This window comes from Ostrea edulis, chromosome 8 (assembly GCF_947568905.1).
Source record: "Ostrea edulis chromosome 8, xbOstEdul1.1, whole genome shotgun sequence".
Taxonomy (NCBI): Eukaryota; Metazoa; Mollusca; class Bivalvia; order Ostreida; family Ostreidae; genus Ostrea; species Ostrea edulis.
In genome coordinates this window covers 60,246,180-60,265,682 of record NC_079171.1, presented here as the reverse complement: position 1 = coordinate 60,265,682, position 19,503 = coordinate 60,246,180, and the positions used below count along the sequence as shown (strand labels likewise).

General features: G+C 33.9%; 2 protein-coding genes across 3 annotated transcripts in view; one reads left to right on the top strand and one right to left on the bottom strand.

The window, feature by feature from the left end:
• LOC125660801 (flavin-containing monooxygenase 5-like) overlaps nt 1–10,518 on the bottom strand; it is a 34,484-nt gene extending 23,966 nt beyond the window's left edge. Inside the window, exon 1 of the mRNA XM_056147750.1 lies at nt 10,107–10,518. The gene's annotated coding sequence lies outside the window, so the exon portion shown is untranslated. The remainder of the gene's footprint in view (nt 1–10,106) is intronic.
• A 2,484-nt stretch (nt 10,519–13,002) lies between these two features.
• Nucleotides 13,003–14,919, top strand: LOC130049329 (uncharacterized). Of its 2 annotated transcripts, none has more exons than XM_056146770.1 (3): nt 13,003–13,365; nt 13,648–13,829; nt 14,503–14,919. In XM_056146770.1, the coding sequence occupies exons 1-3, from the start codon at nt 13,126–13,128 to the stop codon at nt 14,510–14,512; spliced, it is 432 nt and encodes a 143-aa protein (XP_056002745.1). In that variant the 5' UTR covers nt 13,003–13,125; the 3' UTR covers nt 14,513–14,919. The 2 variants fall into 2 exon arrangements, 1 of the variants encoding a protein (XP_056002745.1); XR_008797824.1 differs by lacking the exon at nt 13,003–13,365 and adding an exon at nt 14,127–14,259 and having other exon boundaries at nt 13,530–13,829.
• The last annotated feature ends 4,584 nt before the right edge of the window (nt 14,920–19,503 follow it).

Here is a 19,503-nt window from a genome sequence, read left to right as displayed (position 1 = left end):
TTTAGACCTTTAGATTATTCCTTAAGATAGGCATTTCTTTCTTCTTGCGGGACTTTAAAGGGACATGGACACGATTTGAGCCGAAAAGTTTTAAAGTTTATTTTTGAATTTTCAATGTTTAGAATGTTTACGTATTTTTGATGGTTTTGCAAAAAAAAAAGTAATTACTAGTTGTCAAGGTACATGGGAGATAAATGGTTCACACTTCCTTGTTATATACACAAGGCCCGTGTATTGTTTTTGTTTACATAGTTTAAATATATAAGTAAAAGTTTCTTTAAAGCAGTTTTTTTAATTCACAAGTTAAATTTGAATACAATTAAATAGCTTCTAGTGTTTGGTACATCTCATTTTCTTTTAATCATGCTATTTTCTATAAAGCCATCTATATGTAAATAAAAACATGACACGAACCTTGTTTACATTTCCAAGAATTGCAAGTGCTGTATCTCGCTTGGAACTCAACATCTGATATTCAAATTTTGGTTGAACATTGGACACACTTTAGTTAAGCATTGCAAACAACAAAAATGGAGAGAAAAAATTTGAAAATCTTCACATCCAACAAATGGTCATGCCCCTTTAAGAATATGTAAATAATTTTTACGGTAAGGTACTTCTTGTGGTTTGATTGATTGATTGTATTTTGTTTAACGTCCCTCTCCAGTATATTTCACTCATATGGAGAAGTCACTATTGCACACGAAGGGCTACAAAATCTACGTCTATGTTCGGCGGTTGCGGTCTTTGAGCCGGGACAGATCTTTATCATCACACCTGCTGTGCCACGGGACATCGGTTTTTGCGGTCTCATCCGAAGGACGGTCCCATTTAGTCGCCCATTACGAGAAGCAAGGGGTACTAGGGACCTTTTCTAACCCGGATATTCATGGGACCACTTCTTATGGATGATGTTATGTGTTTACAAAGTGCGTGATAACGCAAGCAATACTCATGTTTTGAAGTGGGTGTTGCAAAAGCACAGAAAGAAAAACAGAAACTATTATATACGATGATCTTATAAGCAGATATCATTTTGTAAAATAAATGAATATCATTAAAAAGGGAAGAAGAAATTTAAGATAGGGCGGGAAGTCAGTCCCAGAATCTACCGTTTCTTGTACTTCAGACTGATAAATGTGTATTTGAAACCATCATTTAAAATATATTATGAAAAATATTAACCAAGCAACTGTGGGTGCCACCCATCTTCCCCTGGTGTTATCATTCCCTGATCTCCTCCCCGATTAAGTCATTGTGTTATCTTATAAATAGAAAACATATAATATACTGAAAAAAACTTGAATTATAATTTAACCCTTTTAAATTACATTAATTTATTCTGACTGCAACCTTAAGAAGACATTTTCGAGCCTATCCAATGAATAAGATGTTTTTGACCACCATCTCTGAAAATAACATTGAAAATGGGGAAAACAAATCAACATTTCCCCTTAACGTAGCTTTTTTCATCGAACTTGCTTTTAATCAAACAAGATATTTTAAAGATAATGGAACTCGAATTTGATTTTTAGTTTTTTTTTTTTAGGTGAATCAATTATAGAAACATTCACATGGCAGTTCCAATATAGAATATATATATGCCCGAAACGAATTCTCGTTAGATATTCCATGTTATTAATTTCATTGAACGGATAGAAACATATACATGCTTAAACACAACTTATTATCGCCTTCGAAAGTAGTAAATTTTATCTTTATACATTACATGCAATTATAACGAATATCAAAAAATTCAACTTCAGCTTATAATGAGAAGAATTAAGAAAATGTACATATGATTTACCATAAAGTCACGTAGTACAAACTAGGTAGGCGTACGGAAAAGTTGACTGATATTATCGACAAGCCAAAAAAAGATACCTAAATAGATGTCCAATTGTGTCCAAAATTCAAAATCCGGGAGAAAAAGGGGGGGGGGGAGTCACTAAATAAATCTTGTTTTCATGTAAAAATAACTAGGCATGTGAAAACAACGGAACATGAACGCTCTAAAAACAAAAGAGTGGATCTATCATCGCATAAGGACCGTAGGGGTCTCGCTAATGTACTAGTAGGAGTAGTATGTACAACTGTATAAAATTTCTTCGCTGTGCATGATATTGAAATGAAGCATCTGAAGAACGAAATTCCAGGTCACATGGCAACAATGGTTGAAAACCGAAACACTCCCTTTCATTTTCGAACATGATTTTCCAATACAGTGAAGAATATGAATTGCCACTCCCTGCAGTACCCTTTGTCAAATTACAGCCTACACCCCATGTGGTTCTTTTGCCAGCATCCTCGAAAAAGATACGATTTTTCACAAGATGCAATTCTGTCTGTGAGAGGAGCAATGGTAGATAAGTCACAATGCATGTCAGCTGCAGAACTCTAGCTCTCTGAAAAAAATATTGGGACATATATCTGATCCATCCCAATATTTTTACAAACAGCTGCAGTTCCTGCAGCTAAACTCACGTTTACTTGAATGGTTATACTGCGGATAACTCCGTTTACCTGATCAGGATATGGGGCTCACGGCAGGTGTGACCGGTCAACAGGGGATGCTTACTCCTCCTAGGCACCTGATCCCACCTCTGGTGTGCCCAGGGGTCCGTGTTTGCCCAACTATCTAATTTGTATTGCTTGTAGGAGTTATGAGATTGATCACTGTTCGTTATCTTCACCTTGCATTGGTATAGTTCTATGAATTTTAAAAAGAGTGAATTTTAAAATGATCTCTTTAAAATGTTGCATGCATGTCTGAACTGAATTTAAATGTGAAGCGTGAACAGCGCATATTTATACACAGCCGCTACATGTATATCTTTATAATTACATTCACTGAGTTTTTCTCTCATATTTCTTTTGAAATGTAGATTGCTTGTAGCCTCCTCAAGGTCAAAGGGTGCGTTGGCTGTTACGTTTAATGTAACGAATGAGTCAGCCATATTATATTTTAGTACTTTAACCTAGTTTACATTTTAAAACAATGCTTGAAAATATAAATATTAACAATAAAATGTCTGTCTGTGTTGTTTCATTTGGAAAACAAAGGTAGCAACCATTGCAGCATTGTAAAAAAAGAATTAAATAACCTGCTTACGCGGGGTTATGTTTTTTTTTCTGGAAAGCTAGCTACCTTCATCACCCAATTAAACAATTTGTTTAATTACTATTGCATGCCTGGTGGTTTCGCTGCCATATTGTAAAACAGTGTAACTATATTCGTAGGGCAAATTAAAAACGAAACAAAAAAATGTAGAAAGGTGGTGCTGTCAACAATTTATGTTTTCCTTTCATTAAATCGTCTGTTTCAGATACAATGATTGTCTGAAATGTAAATATATTCGATGCAGCGTGTTGGTCACTGTCTCAAATGAGGAAAAACTGACGATATACATATAATGGGAATTTCTTAAGTAACACTCATATACCAAAGTAAAAACTTCTTCATGCGCTTCAAAGTGAGAATGAATTTCTAGATAAAAAATACCTCTGCACGTCAACACGAAGTTTACTATGAATTTGTAAACACCACAAGAGAAAACAGCAGGTATACGTACGTAGTCCGATGGAATGTTCCTCGTGATCAAACCAACTGCCTCAAGTACATTAAACTTTTATTTGCTCCCCAAAATTCATACACACACCCATTATTCTAGAGAAGAGGACCCTTCTAGTTCATAACACCAAGAAAAATTCACCTTTTCGGGACATGTATGGAAGGGGCGACAAAACAGTACAATCACTACCTGGTTGATGAAGACTATAAGATCGGCGTTGATGGTTCATATGTCATACCATGGATCTAACACCGTTTTCATTATCATACATCATACATATGTCATATCCATTCGCGATGGTTATGCAGGTTAAGTAATACATACTTTCTCTGTAATTAATTGATAAACACATTTTGTGTTGGATAACACTCTTTTGCATCAAGATTGATTCTTTTATTTTATTAGGCCAGAATAAAAATCGCTACGGTATGCCTTACTTTTGTTGGTGCATTTTGGTCGGACCGTTTAAATATTTCATTAGCCTGACCACATAAAAAGTAATGCAGATACCGTATTCTCGTGCATCCATTATTAATAGTTAAAATGCTTTATTTAGTCCGTCTATTTTATTTATGTCTAACTAATTGTCGAACAGAATTAAAATACAATTTACATTTGGGATAGACAGTGATTCTCTTTTAAACCTGGTAAGAACAGTGGAAAAGTTAAAAGCACCGCGTAGTAATCGTTAAAAAAACGTTCCTGTAGTGGAACTTATACACCAGTTTGTTTCGGAGAAGTTTTGTCATCTGTCGCGTATTTCGAAGTAGCACCATGTTCATTCCCGGTGTATAACGAACGCTCATTACAGAGTGTCTAAAAGTAATGAACTTATATCATCATGGAGTAAATTCATAAGACAATGATATATGGTCCAACAGGTCAGATAAGTTTGTAAAAGATCCAGTCAAAAATGTACCGTTCCTCGCTCTGACTGAGGAATGAATTCTCGCCAACAAATAATATCATTGAACTGTATATATTTACTATTGAACCCTACATTTATTTATTTATTTATTTATGCATATTTGTGTTGAAGGTGAGTTCTAAACACATGTACAATGATTGCGTATATGTGAACTTAATCTGGAATGGTAAAATTGATAATATCTCATTATTTTGCGAATTTATCAGCTTTCTGGAAAGTGGTATATTGATAAAAGATGGAACTCCACCTTTTCATCTTTTTTTGTCCAAATGGTGGTTTTACGTTTTTAGTTTCAGAAAAGATGAACTAAATATAGTCTGCCAAAAACTTTTACACAGTGAAATGGCCATTTCCAACTTTCATCAACCCAAAAGATGATAAAATGTCAACTTCATCTTTTGGTGTCTTATGTGTTTATGTTGCGTGTTCTTTCTAACCACTTTCCTATTTTAAAAAGATTATTACGGAAAAAAAGACATCCCATTTTACAACTTTCATCATCTCCCTTTTGAATATAATAATTACCATCTGTGTTTCAGCGATAACATAAGTAATACTTGTACTTGTTTTAACTGCATTATTGACTTTACGAAACAATTAAAAATATGTTCTACAACTTCTAAGAATGCATGTAATTGTGGTACTATGACCATTTTTGAACATATTTTTTTCTTTTCAATTATGTTTACAATCAGCCCATCCCTTTTAATTACTTTGAACTTCATAGCCGGTTGCTTACATGTAAAACCCATTTATCAGTGTTCGTGATTCTATGCTTTTTGCACGTCTACCCTAGACATGATCAGCACGGGAATGTCTGATGTTGATTCAATTTCCTGGGCTGCCTATTCTTTGTTTTTGTTTGGAGTTTGTTCATTTTGTTAACTTATTCAAACTTGTTGTTTACATTATCTTTCTCTCAAATTTTGTTCATTTCTTACTTCGTTTACATAGCTTATTTTCATTTATTTATTTATTTGTATTTGTTACTTATTATTATCTTTTATAAATTATTTATTCTTAATGCATGGTTAAAATAGAATATCTCTGGGTACGAGTTAGCTTTACTATTTGTCAACGTTATTGGGTTACCTCGTTACACTTGAAATTAATTAAGTTTATTGTTTTTATTTCCGACATTTTGGATCAGCTCTTCGGACGAATAAGACATGTCCTAATTCGCTTCACTTTTAACATTGATTGGCAATCCTAAAGACCAAAACAAACATGTAGTCTGCGTTGTAAATACGTTTGTAGATTAATGTAGTTGTAGTGCTAGATGTATTTATAGGCAGTTTTTGTTATTATGCTCTGTTGATATTGACCACATTATGTAAATTTTGTCATTTGTCCTCAAGAAGGGACGGGTCCTCCCGAAAATTTGATAATTTGGTTGTTCGTGTCATTAATCATTTTAGTGCTTTATATATATATATATATATATATATATATATATATATATATATATATATATAGCTGCACTACCCTTGACTGTATTTTCTTTATAGGAATTATAATCATTGATCATTTATTGTTATCTTTACCTTTCATCAAAAACATTGAATACAATGATCAGAAGTTATTTTTTAATAGAGACAGTCGAAGCTCTAATAAATTGAATGAGATAGTTGATACCAAAGGCATTGAATCAATACATTCTACATAATTAATTCTTTACGTTAATTAACTGCCAAAACACGAAAATAATAATTATATATCATACGAACATCGCATGAAAAATACTTCCCTGTCTACATCTACAGAAACCAAAATTCACCATGCATCTTTCTTTTAATTTGAAAGCATAACTATACTCCATTAGTATGAAATGTTTGCAATACAATATTTTCACAAGTTGTAGTAACGTATAATCAATAAAAAAGCTTTACACACCAGAGTAATTCCGGGCATTCGCACTGCATGTCTCTGTAGCTTTTCATAGAATATATATTACTCCTGGTATGACAATAAGTGTACCGAGTCGTTATCTGCACAATGCATACAGGGCTTTTGATCGGGAAAACATTTAAACTGTCTCTTATAGCTTGTATGTATCTACGTCATCAGATTGATGAAACGTCGGTTTTCATTGGACATTTCCCATTACGCAGATTTAATACATACGTAACTCATTGTGATTATTGAAAAAATGTCTTTCGAGTTATCTTAGCTTTCAGTATATCAGAGTGACAATTTTTCTAGGGTAAGATATACTTTTCTTCAATTATGATTCTATTGTTATTTAACACATACTATAAACGAAAAAAAGTGGAAGTGCATTAAAATGTCAATCGCGCTGAATTTGCTGACATGTGACTTTGCATCATTTCCTTTGAGATAAATAATAAAGGAGGAAAAGTACAGGAAAACCAAATAGAAAATTAATATTGCTTACTGTATATGCATGATGGATATATTTACTCCATCTGTTACTGAAAAGTAAATAAATTGAATGAGATAGTTGATACCAAAGGCATTAAATCAATACATTCTACATAATTAATGCTTTACCTTGATTAACTGCCAAAACACGAAATTGCTCACGGTATATGAATGATGGATAGATTTACTCCATCTGTTACTGAAAAGTTCATATACACATGGTATATGAAAAATTAGATGCAATGGCAAAACCTGTTTCCAAGTTCACAGCTAACACAATAGAAATTATCCTAGAATGAAATTACCTCGCATATAGCTGATTCACTGTTATCTCCATGCTCTTGTTTTTGGCTGTTGTAGCCCAGTGGTGGAGCGGTGGTTTTGTAACTAGGAGATCAAACGTTCGAGTCTCGATCGTGCCATAATTACGTTTAACCTGAGACATAAATATATTTTGTGACTGTTCCTTTTCCAAAGGATATCATTTATTCTTTGATTATTATTCGTTACCTCAAATTTCAAATCCTTTGATAACATAGTAGTTTCTTATTTCCTATATTTCTTTTATCTCTAGAAAGTACATATGTAATGTCATTCAATAACATCATGAAAAGTGTGTAGAGAAGACAAAATATATGGATATTGCCATATTATCTCGAGCTCCAAAACACAAAAAGAAGAATAAACCAATGTGACCCATATTGTCGTTGATGATTGACACTGTTCGTTATCTTCACCTTGCACAAAAAATACGAAACTATCATATAAAACATGTTTATGTGTATCGAAATAAATAATTTGTAATTGAGAACTGAATTACATTGGTTCTTTTTATTTGTAATTTAACATATTAGTTGAATATCTGTTTGGAGTCCAGAGTAATAACAATATTTTTGCACATGATAGTATAAAGTTAAGGATCAACGTCTAACGCTTTTTTAAATCTAAAGACTGAGATCAATGCAGACAGTTTGTATTCCTACGCACAAATAACAATTACAGGGTATCTCGAAAGTTTGAAATTGGAAACGCTTATCTGCCTTTCATTTCTGATAACAAACTGCTGACGTCTTAACTAGAACAAATGGCGATGTAATTTTAGAACACGTGATTGTAGAACATGCTTATAGATCGAGTGTCTTTGCTTTGTATTTAACCTTATCTTTGTACCATTTGTCAAGATCAAGGTTTACCCTATCGGTGCCTGTTGAACATGTGTAGATCACGTGAATGGGAACGTGATCAAATTACTCAGAAGAGACTTTCATAAAATCCTCGTATAAAATACTTAAATGCACATTGAGTCATAAGACCTTGAAATAAGCACCAATCAAAGAAGTGAATGAGAAGGAGCATTGCAGGTTAACCATACACCATGTAGTGATTCTGTTAAACAAACATAATCCCAGTAAAGTGTTAGATACAATTAATGACAAAAGAAACTCTCAACACATTTGCCTTGTCACAAAAGACTTCACCATGATTTTTAAATCAGTACAGAATAGCAGGGGTGTTCTACCCTAGCTAAACCAAGGTTAAAGCTGAAATGAATTCTGAAATAAGTGCACATGTTTGTTCTATCTGACATGCCTTTCAGATAGTGTATTTTACTCTATATACCATACATGTTATTTTCACCGTTAGAAGGACTCGACCAGTGCCCATCTCCGATAGTACTATATAATAAATGCAAAATTAATACGATCATGTTTTTAAAAAAGTCATTGCTGTAAGGTACAAAATAATTATATATCATATATTAGTAAAATGTTTTGGAAGTTTAGATAATGTAGAAGAACATGTGAAGAAAATTCTTCTCATATGTGCATGTACTTTGAAATATTTGCAGATATGATAATAACATACAAATAGCACGCACAACTCACAGAAACATCATTTCTCATTTACATACTTATAGGATGGATTAAGTGAAGAACATAAACATATATTATTCGCACTTAAATCTTACTAAATGCAGTTATGATTGTGTATGTAATTACCACGGTATGCTCGTCATGAAAACGCATTAAACACGAACAGCTATAATTTGATATGAACCTACCGATAATATGCTATTTTTTTCTTAAACGAAAGATATTATAAATGAATGAAAGAAAATAATAAATTCCATTTAAATTTCGACAGAAATTTACATGTGTTCATATCATTATACAGACTACAACACCCTTCACCCGTGTAAATCAGGATGTCTTCAATCAAAGGGATATATCGGAGTTGATATTTTCTTGGTTGGTCAGGGGTTTTGCATTTTATAGAAATCGAGTGCATAATTCAATATTTATTGATGTTTACAGATAAAAGGGGAATGATGATTGAGAATAATTCGAATGTTATTTATTAGAATTCTTTTGATTGGACAAAAATGAAGCTGAGCAAGAGTTTACACATCAATGAATCCGAAAACGCAAGGAATTCATACACGCCTGGGAACAAATAACATAGTACGGGAAAACTATTCATTTCTTTGCAATTGTTTTTGGCACGTTGTTTTGGCTATATTTAGCTCTAAAACTTCATAGTTATTTCGGATTTCAAACATTTCGGTTGAGCATCACTGAGGAGACATTATTTGTCGAAATGCACATCTGGTGCATCAAAATTGGTACCGTATAAGTTTTACATTTAGAAAGTGAATGAATTGAAATTTTAAGAATCAAGCATTCTTTTTGAAGAATGTATCGATGTGAAAACTCCGAATATTTTACTCACAAACTGAAACAAGTTTGTGAGTAAATTGTCCGAAGTTTACACATCAATAAATTCTTCAAAAAGAATGTTTAATCCTATAATACACAACACTTGTATTGCACCCGCAGTCAGAATTTATCACACAAAAACAAATAATAAAGAAAATATCTGACCTGAAGGACATATATGCTAAAAACCCTGAACAGAAATGAACATCGAAAAACAGTGTTTAGAATTCATTTCCCAACAAACATGTTTATTTCATAAGTTGCATTAATTAATTTACCGTTTCAGGAAATATTATGAAGTGATTTTAGACACATAGTTTTGGCACAATCTGAACAGACGGGTATATATAGTATGATAGCGAGAATGGAGTTAACACAGCAGCCATAAATTCTCAGTTGCTCGCTTCAAACTTTCAAAACGTCGGTATTGATAGTGATAATGTATACAAAGTTTTCATAGTTGCAAGCCAGAATATTGTTCTGTTTTATAATACATAAATTGTTTACCTGACTTCACAGAAACTTTGAAGAAATGAGTCAAACTTCCGAGAATTAGGTCGCCGTCGTTAACTCTACATCATTTTCCATATGCAAGTTTCCTTCATTACGTTGAATTTTGTGCATCCGTCAATCATTGCAGTCCAACTTGGAATTACTATCTAAAATATAGCTATTTGTGGTCATCCTCACAATATTTGAAAGAATGTTGATCGTTCGTTTGGGAAGATCAGATTCGTTTTCACCAGCTATTAGCTTCCGATTTCAAATGGGTGAAACATATTTGAACTTTAAATTTCCGGTGAAGATCGGCAGGAAAAGTAGTAATATTGTCAAATCGTTTTGCACGTTTTGAACTTGAGTCATTCAGTGGTGAACAACCACAATATGGCTGAATCGTTTAAACTCGGAGGCTAATAGTTGGTGAAAACGAATCTGATATGCATTACATAATCGGTTTGTTTGTAATATTGCAACTCGTATGTTGTTGTTTTTGATTTCTGATTTTTTGTTGTTTGCTTTCAATTAAGCAGTCCTAATGTGCAAGAACACGGTTGATAACAAGTCTTAAATATGTTGATGATTTCAGGTGAAAATGCTACAACTTTAAAAATAACGTATAATTTTATTGTTAAATGTTTTATTGATTAAAGTTTTGCAAACCTTTCTTAACCCCTTCGCTACCGTACTGGTCAATTTGACCGGTAGAGCGTAAAAACAGGGCAACGCAAAAGGAGTGCCTCTAAATCTTTGAAACTACGGTCATAAGATATATGATCTATATATCATATTTTGGAAATTTTCTCTATTTTTTGACTATGTAAAAATCAGTAAAGTAAGTAAAGCCATTAGATTAAGAAAAACCCATTTAAAGTGAAGGATGTCTTCGTCTAAATATGACGCAACGCTTTTTCGTAAGGTCATTTTCCCCCTCGATATTATATTATTTATTTTCCTTAAGAATTCAATATTTTTTTTATATTTTTGAAAAGCATATATTCCCTGCTTTCAGAAGATATAAAAATGATTTTTAATGCCTGGCAAAGTTATAAGAAAATAGCAATTTTTTGCACATGTACGTTTTCTTACGATTTTATTTCTAAATGTTTAAACATAACGGCGTTTTACCTATATTTATATATGGAAATAGGGAAAAGTAAATACAGCCTGTAAAAGTAGAGGACATTTCGTTTTTGATGGGCCCTTATTTGTGCTATAATTCTCGGTAGTTGTTATATTACGATAAAATGAAATTGGGACATGCTGTGCGGTTTTCTTTAAAATTAGCGACAAAATGTCGTCGCTATAAAAGCGATCGACGCGCGTCGCACGAAAACTATAAAAATTGTATTGTCCTCTTTTAGTAAATTCAGTACATTTTGATACACTAAAACAATATACAGATAAGTATGAAATAATCAGCCAGGTATTCTCTGCTTTTAAAAAAAAAAGAAGCATAAAACCAATATTGGTATATAACAGTTACACAACCTACATGAAACTTCATAAAACACCTATTGAGAATGTTACATCGGCAGAGTAAATTAAAAAAAGATAGATAGATAATGTACTTCAAATTCAGATATAAACGTTATATTTGTTCGGAATAGTAATAATTTTCCCCTGCCAAACAAATAAAACTAAAAAGAAGTTCGCATATAGCCTCTAGGCCTATACTTTTATTTTTCCGTGATCGGGATCGCGGGCCCCGCGGGGTTTTCTGAAAGTGTGCACGGGGAACACACGTGTTTCGGTTTCAACGAAAACAACACAGCTTCACTGTCACAGCGAAGGCTTGTATTTTACATCTTTAAAATGACCTGATGTCAGAAGACGCCATGAATCTCCTGTTGCAGGATGACCCAAACGATCATGCATTCAGTATAAACATGTACATGTAAGTTGATGTAGCCACATAGGCCGACTAGAAAAAAAATTGCAGTTTTGTTATGTTATGAAAAATTTACGATTAATCAACGCAATTTGATGCCATAATTTGTTGTTTCGTGAAAGAAAATATTTATATTTTATGATATCTAAACCAAGTGAATAACATCTAATTGTTTATTAAGAGCTGCCATCATTTAATCTGTCCTGGTCCGGCATTAATCCGTCTGATTAACACCCCCCCTTTTTCCAGAATTCTCTCCTTACCTGACGCTCGAGTGTAAGAAGGGGATGGATAGGGGGATGGGGGTGGTTTTAATCAGACTGGGCATTCATGGCCGCTGGTTAGAGGGCTATTTTCCAGGATTTTTCCATGTTTATTAAAAATTATATTTCTATGAAAAGAAAACACAATCTGCTAGGAAAACACATATTACGTCATTGTAATGATAAAATTTATTATCATAATTTGAATTATTTTCTTCATATTGTAACAGAAATATAAACGAAATGTGTGTTTAGGCCGAAATGGAGGGGGGGGGGGGGGTGTTACATGTACGTAACATCAATCAAAGTCTGATTATGACAGGCTAATGAAAAATCATATATAGATTTCTCTTTTATCCAAATACATGTGTTTTATATACACTGAGTAGCTTATGACCATAAATTACATGTATTCCATACATGCTGGTACTGATATGCTATGAGCTATCATCTTGCCTAGATTTTCTCTTATTTCGACTAAATCCACACCCCCATCAGAGTACCATGCAAGGGGATTTAGACACTGTGTACCATGAAGAACCAATTCAATTCTACTTTTGTATCTGGGGTCACATACTTTCCCTCAGAGTTGCAGTATTTTCACTGGACCCTGTAGGTTTTAACCTGAATTTCTTCAGTACCCCCCCCCCCCCCCCAAATGTATATGGTAGGCATAATGCTGACACCTACATCATGCATATCTTTTTTTTTCATTACGCACTCTGCTACACTCGCCATGAATAATAAAATATTCCATTCATTTCTAACACATGTACGTACGCAATCCCCTACCAAATGTCACTTCAAATACAGGACATCTCTATCTTTAAATAAATTTGAGCTGTACTTAAGTGCGAAACTGTCCCTTGCTACCATGAAACTTATATTTTGCTTTAAACATGAACCAACAATTCTTAATTGTAATTTCTTTTTATCTTTAAAAAGGGTATTGACATCCCAATATTTAGTGGGACGTTCCCAGGTATCGTCCGTTAGTGACAGTCTGCTGGCAAATCCAGACATGCGATGGAAGGATGCTGATGTGAAGGACACAAAGACACCTGATTCAAAAACTATGGCATTTCATTCAGAGTGTCAACCTGACATTCAGTTGGTATGACTTAGAGGTTAAATATAGGGTTAAATCTGTATACATTTGGTTAACAATAAATAATAATAAATAAATCCATATAATACATTTACAAATGGAATCATGGCGTCATGATACACTGAAATGCGTTTTTTACTGCATTACAACGTATCACATACATACAAAAAGAGACAAAAAACGGAAAAGCATTATTCTGTTTCTAATTACAAGGTATGACAAGTTTTCTAAATGCTGACAAATAACGTAAGGTGGCCAATACTGATTTTATTTGCAATTTCCTTTCAGATATGGAACCCGATTATTCAGAGAACTGCAGATTTTTTGAAGCTGTTTTTGACAGAAGATTTGGTTTTCTCCATCTGTATTGCCACCAACCATTATGCTGAGATGGCCATATCTCGAGGGAAGAATTGTCATTATGCTTCCCAAGGAAATTCGCATCCTCTCACTGTAGAGGAATTGCACAGGTATTACTAGCTTTAAAGCACCGATAATGTGATAATGATTTTCAGTTTAAAACAAATAATAAAATGCATAATAAAAAGATTATCTTTACCAAAATTAATTTTGCTGTGCGTCTAACACATTTATTACATGTGTACTACAATTACCTCTGATAAAATTTCATAAGTAATTACATGCATACTAGTAATTTTCAGAGGACCTTGACTATTGAAAACAGTTACAGAGCCAATTGAGCATTCAAAAGCTCTGACAATACATTAGTATTTAGGGCTAAGTATTAAGACATTCTTTTTTATCAGATTTTTGAGCATTATCGTATACATGTTTGCTGTGAAGTTCCAATCGATAGACATATATTGGTCAATGCATGCCGCTATCGGAACAACCAAGTACAGTGTATCAAGAATGATGTCTAGAAATAAGTTTTAAGAGGTAGAATATAAAAACATTTTTGTTAAATATGATGCAATTGCATTTCAATCTAGCGATTGAAAGTAAGTACTTGAACATTCGTAAACGTTGAACTTGCAGAGGAAAAACGGCTTGTACTTTTTGATAACATTTGATAAGGTGCTGTTGCTTAGCAACCAACTATATTTGAATGCAAAACATTAAATTATTTTCGATTAACAATAAAGGTCTTTGTTTTAATATTGCAATATTTATTCTATTTAGTGGAACATAATGGCAAAACGTCATATTATTAATATGAGAATTGGACAAGGATTAACCCCTGGATATATCAGAAGTTGGAGCAGATGCCTAGGAGGATTAAGCATCCCTGTGGACTGGTCAAAACGCCATGAGGCCTATCTCTTGATCAGGTAAACGGAGTTATTCGTACTCCATATCAATGTGTCAAGAACAGCCTAACAATGGGTATGAAACACGTCAGAGAGCATTGGACTCATTGCTAGGTTGTATTGACAAACTAGATCGTTATTACCGCCATCGAATTTGCGAAATGATGACCTTAAACGAGGCTGTTGAAATCCCTGCAGCATCAACGTTTTAAATCAAGAAATAAAAAAGAACAAAATATATTTTATTTTTACTTCAAGTGAATGCAATTTCAAAGATGTTTCAAAAGTACTGTACAAATTAAACGTATAAAACCTAGAAGTTTGTAAGAAATTATTGTTTTACAATTTCAAAACTACCATGCTTTTGGGAGTTATTAAATTGATCACTGATCGTTATTTTCACATTCCATGAGCAGGATTTTCACAAGGGCGATAGATTCAAGGTGAAGATAATGAACAGTGATCAACCTCATAACTCCCATAAGCAATACAAAATAGATAGTGGGGCAAACACGGAGCCCTGGACACACCAGAGGTGGGATCAGGTGCCTAGGAGGATTAAGCATCCCCTGTTGACCGGTCACACCCGCCGTGATCCCAATATCCCGACCAGGTAAACGGAGTTACCCGCAGTCAAAATCAGTGTGCAAAGAACGGCTTAACAATCGGTATAGAGCACGTCAGACAGCATTTGACCCAATGCGAGGTTGTATTGACGAAATCGATCCTTGTAACGACCATAGAATTTGCGAAATGCTGACTTCAAACGAGATTGTTGAAATCTCTGTACCATCAACTTATTTGTCAGTAGTTTACCTCGATTTAAAAACTAACTATACGCAGAAAAAACTCTTGCATATGGAATCAGTTGAGATCTATAAACACCATATGCAGGTAATAATGATATGAACACGTCTTCGAATATAACGAAAACCTACATTTACAAAATACAAAAAAAAGCCAAAATTTTTACTGACAGTTAATTGTAATTGCAAAGTTTGGTTGGCTGGTAGTCATGATTTTGACATACTTGAATGTCTATTATGTCAGAAATATCTCATGTAAATTTCAACTTTTTGACCAAGTGGTTCACAAGAAGATTTCTAAATTACCCGACCCTATTTTGTATTTTTGTGATTATCTCCCCTTTAAAGGGGGCATGACCCTTCGTTTGAAATAAATTTGTATTCCCTTTTCCTAAAAATAATTTGCATGAAGTTTCATAGAAATTGATCCAATGGTTCTGGGGTAGAAGATATTCCTATATAGCAGAATGTGAAACTATGATCCACTATTGTGGACACACCCTACACTCTGGGACCATATAGTACATCGACTCTGTACCAGGAAGCTTTAACATAAATCTTCACTTCTATGGTCCGTTGGATATTGAGAAGATTTTAATGATTCTCCCCTTGTATTTGTATACATAACTTTGATCAGTGACCAACAAATTGATCAATATGTAACATTATACAAATATTGCTGTTTTTGAGGTCAATACAGTGATTAAGCCACCTGAGTAGTACAATATTCACCGAGACCAAAGGACTAGGTGAGTACTGTACAGTACCAATCAGACCCCACGTGACAGAAAGCAGTCCCGGGACAGTCCCAGTGCAGTCCCGCAGCAGTCCCACAGCAGTTCCAGTAACAAACCAAAACGCAGCCCCAGCGGTCCCAGTAGGCGGGGCTGAAATAACTAGTGGGAGGAACTAAGCCGACAGTGAGATTATTAATAAACATTGTCGATAATCGCTGGAGCGCGTTAATACGGTAGTCGAAATCGAAGATAAATGACTTACAATGTAATTAAAGAGAAAAGCAATACATTATACATGAAAACAGCACATATTTAAAATACTTGTGTGACACTTTTTCAAAACGATAGTTTATGAATACGAGTGAAATAATATTCATGTTATTATATGATTTAATGATTAAATTATACAAACTCATTAAGTTATCCAATCGGACATCTTCGATGTGGGGACACTGGTCCAGCAAACTCCGGGCCACGTCTTTGTAGATTTTGTTTGATAACAAGCAGCACTGCACATGAAGCATTGAAGTATCCACTAAGCGAGCAAGTAATCTCCCTAACTTCCCAACCTTCCTCAACTTGACGGGGTGCGCCATTACTATTGGGTATCAGGCCGTTTTCTTCCCCATACGTTTCGCTCCATAGTACCACAAAAATCCATAAATAGTGTAGTACCACTAATAGTCTAAACACATATTTCATTACAAATGGGCACTGTATACAATCACGATTTTCAAATTTACATTTTTCTCAATCAAAACTACTATTAAAAAGAATGGGAGGGGGTCACTCAATATATCAGTATTCGATAACGACAATAACATATTGATCATTGACAAAATAAAATGGGGCCATCCCCCCTCCCTCCCCAATGGTTCTACCTGCCAGGGAAAAGCAGTTAAATATACAACATTGTCTATACACGTACTCAAACAACTTCCCAGAGACCATTTGAAGAATAACTGATATCTGTTACGGATATATACAAACACATTTGATGTGTTTACATCAGTAAAAATAAGCGATGCTAGATTTAGACTGAATGTCGGTATACGCAATGACATTCACAGCGACTGATGTAATTTTCATGTATCAAAGATGAACAATATATATATATATATATATATATATATATATAGAGAGAGAGAGAGAGAGAGAGAGAGAGAGAGAGAGAGAGAGAGAGAGAGAGAGAGAGAGAGAGAATTTGTTGACTATTTAGGGGAATGTAAAGATATAAAAAATGGACGCATTGTTGGAAGGTTTTTAAATATATCTGCTGTATATCTTAAGATACACGTATTACTTGACGTGTTTTGTTGTATCTAAGAAAATGATAGTCCATTCATGCAACATTTGTATCTTTTTGTATCACGCTCTGTTCAATATACTTTGTAAATACCCACAGCAGGCAGACGTATTTTATTCGTATGTACTGTAACATGTATATTACATACACATGTACATGTAAGCAGACCTGTTATAGAGTCCTTGGTGTACATGCATGACATAACACATAATTTTATCCGATTCAATCGACGTTTTTAATCAAATTAAATTGTTTATATTGATAACAAAAAAGAAAAAAGAAAGAAAATTCAAGAGCCATTTTATCTTCCATAATTTATTTAAATAGGAGGTCTTCGAAAATATGAGTGAATTTTACTCAACAATTTTTGGCAAATACACGCATTATTTTCCCCACTCTATAATTAACACAAGATTCTTCCGCAAAATATTTATGAACACGATAAAGTTACATGTAAATGCATAATGTATTTTCCATAGCATACCAGTATTAAATAAGCTTTGATTTCAATGACTATTTTTATTTTTTTTTAAATTTAACTTTAAAAAAAATAGTCTAGAAGAATCAGGAGGATCGATGACTTCGTTCCGAAAAAGTGACAATCGGAAGACAGCGTTAGAGTTAAGAATGCAATATTCTAACGGCATTTTCTCCATATCAGCAACAAGTAAATGGTACATGTTATTTAAGAAATAAGATATCATTTTTTAATGTTGTTGGGATATGACAAACATTTGGTCACGTGATCAAGTAATATAACGCCCGAAGGGCGTTATAGTAGATTTGGTCACGTACCAACTTCATGTCATATTCCAATAACACTTAAAAATGATATTTTATTTCTTATACAATGTATTTATAATTTCTATTTTGATTTGTGTTCTTACCGAGCTTCCATGATTATGTAGCAGATGACCAAAATAACGATCGTAGAACACAAAATATAGTTCGTTAGAATTTTAAATATTGAATAAAAAAAATAGGAACAGTATCAAAGAGAATATAAAATATAGATATTTAATTTAAAATGTTTTTTTTTTTTTAAACGACGAACCATGTCTAAAATAAAGGTAACTTAGGGCGTAAAGTTAACTGAAATGAAGAAAAGAAGAGCGGAGTGAACTACATCCATGACGTGATTTGGTCACGATCAGCGATGGAGAAACTGGCGTCGGTCTAGCTTACTAAGTTGAAAACGCAGTTGTTGAACACAGATTTCGACAGAAATTCAAAGGACCTGAGAGAATTGATGGTGGATATGATGGATCAAGTTAACGTAAAGCTCTTAGTCAGGTTTTTTTAAAGAAATAACGGCACGTTCATCGTTAGAACTCGCGGTTGTAACCATGCAGGAGACGATTTGAGACAGTAGGACATATTCAAACAAAGTGTTGCGTCTTTTATTTACCTTCAGTGTGTGCAAAAGAAAATAAAAACGAACTGACGGAGTTTTGGTTTACTTGAGATATTTCTGTTGTAGGATTTTAATGAAGACTTGCACCGGTACCCTGACCAGGGACGGATCCAGGAATCGCGGTTAGAGGGGGCGCACTTTTTTTTAAACAGGACGTGTGGGACCGTCTTGAGGCTCCTAATGGGTCCAGAGTGAATGCCTTGTTGGGGGCGAGCCCCCGGAAGCTCCTGGATTTTTACAGTTTTATGGGGCTTGGAATATGTCTCATATGTAGTTCTTTTTACTATATTTTGATAGGGTGAAATTATTAAAATGATGCAAATTTTAAGGGTTTTTGGGGGAAAAAAATCAGTTCTCCCAATAAAAGTAATTTAATAAATCAAAAGATTTGGTCATTTATTTCTCCGAAAGTGAAAGAAAGTATTGCTTCTTTTATCGTTTACATTTTTCGAAACAAGATTACCTTAAATTTGAAAATTTTAATGGTGGCGCCCGCCGGCTGCGCCCCCCATTAAATCCGCCACTGCTGACATGAACATATAAATTTTTCGAACCTCGAAACCAGCTTCGCTGATGATCATGCCGATTCATAGCCGTGATGGCAGTTGCC

Coding starts and splice junctions, on each gene's coding strand:
- LOC130049329 (XM_056146770.1), top strand. CDS start 13,126: ATGAAACTTATATTTTGCTTTAAACATGAACCAACAATTCTTAATTGT. Junction 13,366..13,647: donor GTCAACCTGACATTCAGTTG/GTATGACTTAGA, acceptor ATTTCCTTTCAG/ATATGGAACCCGATTATTCA.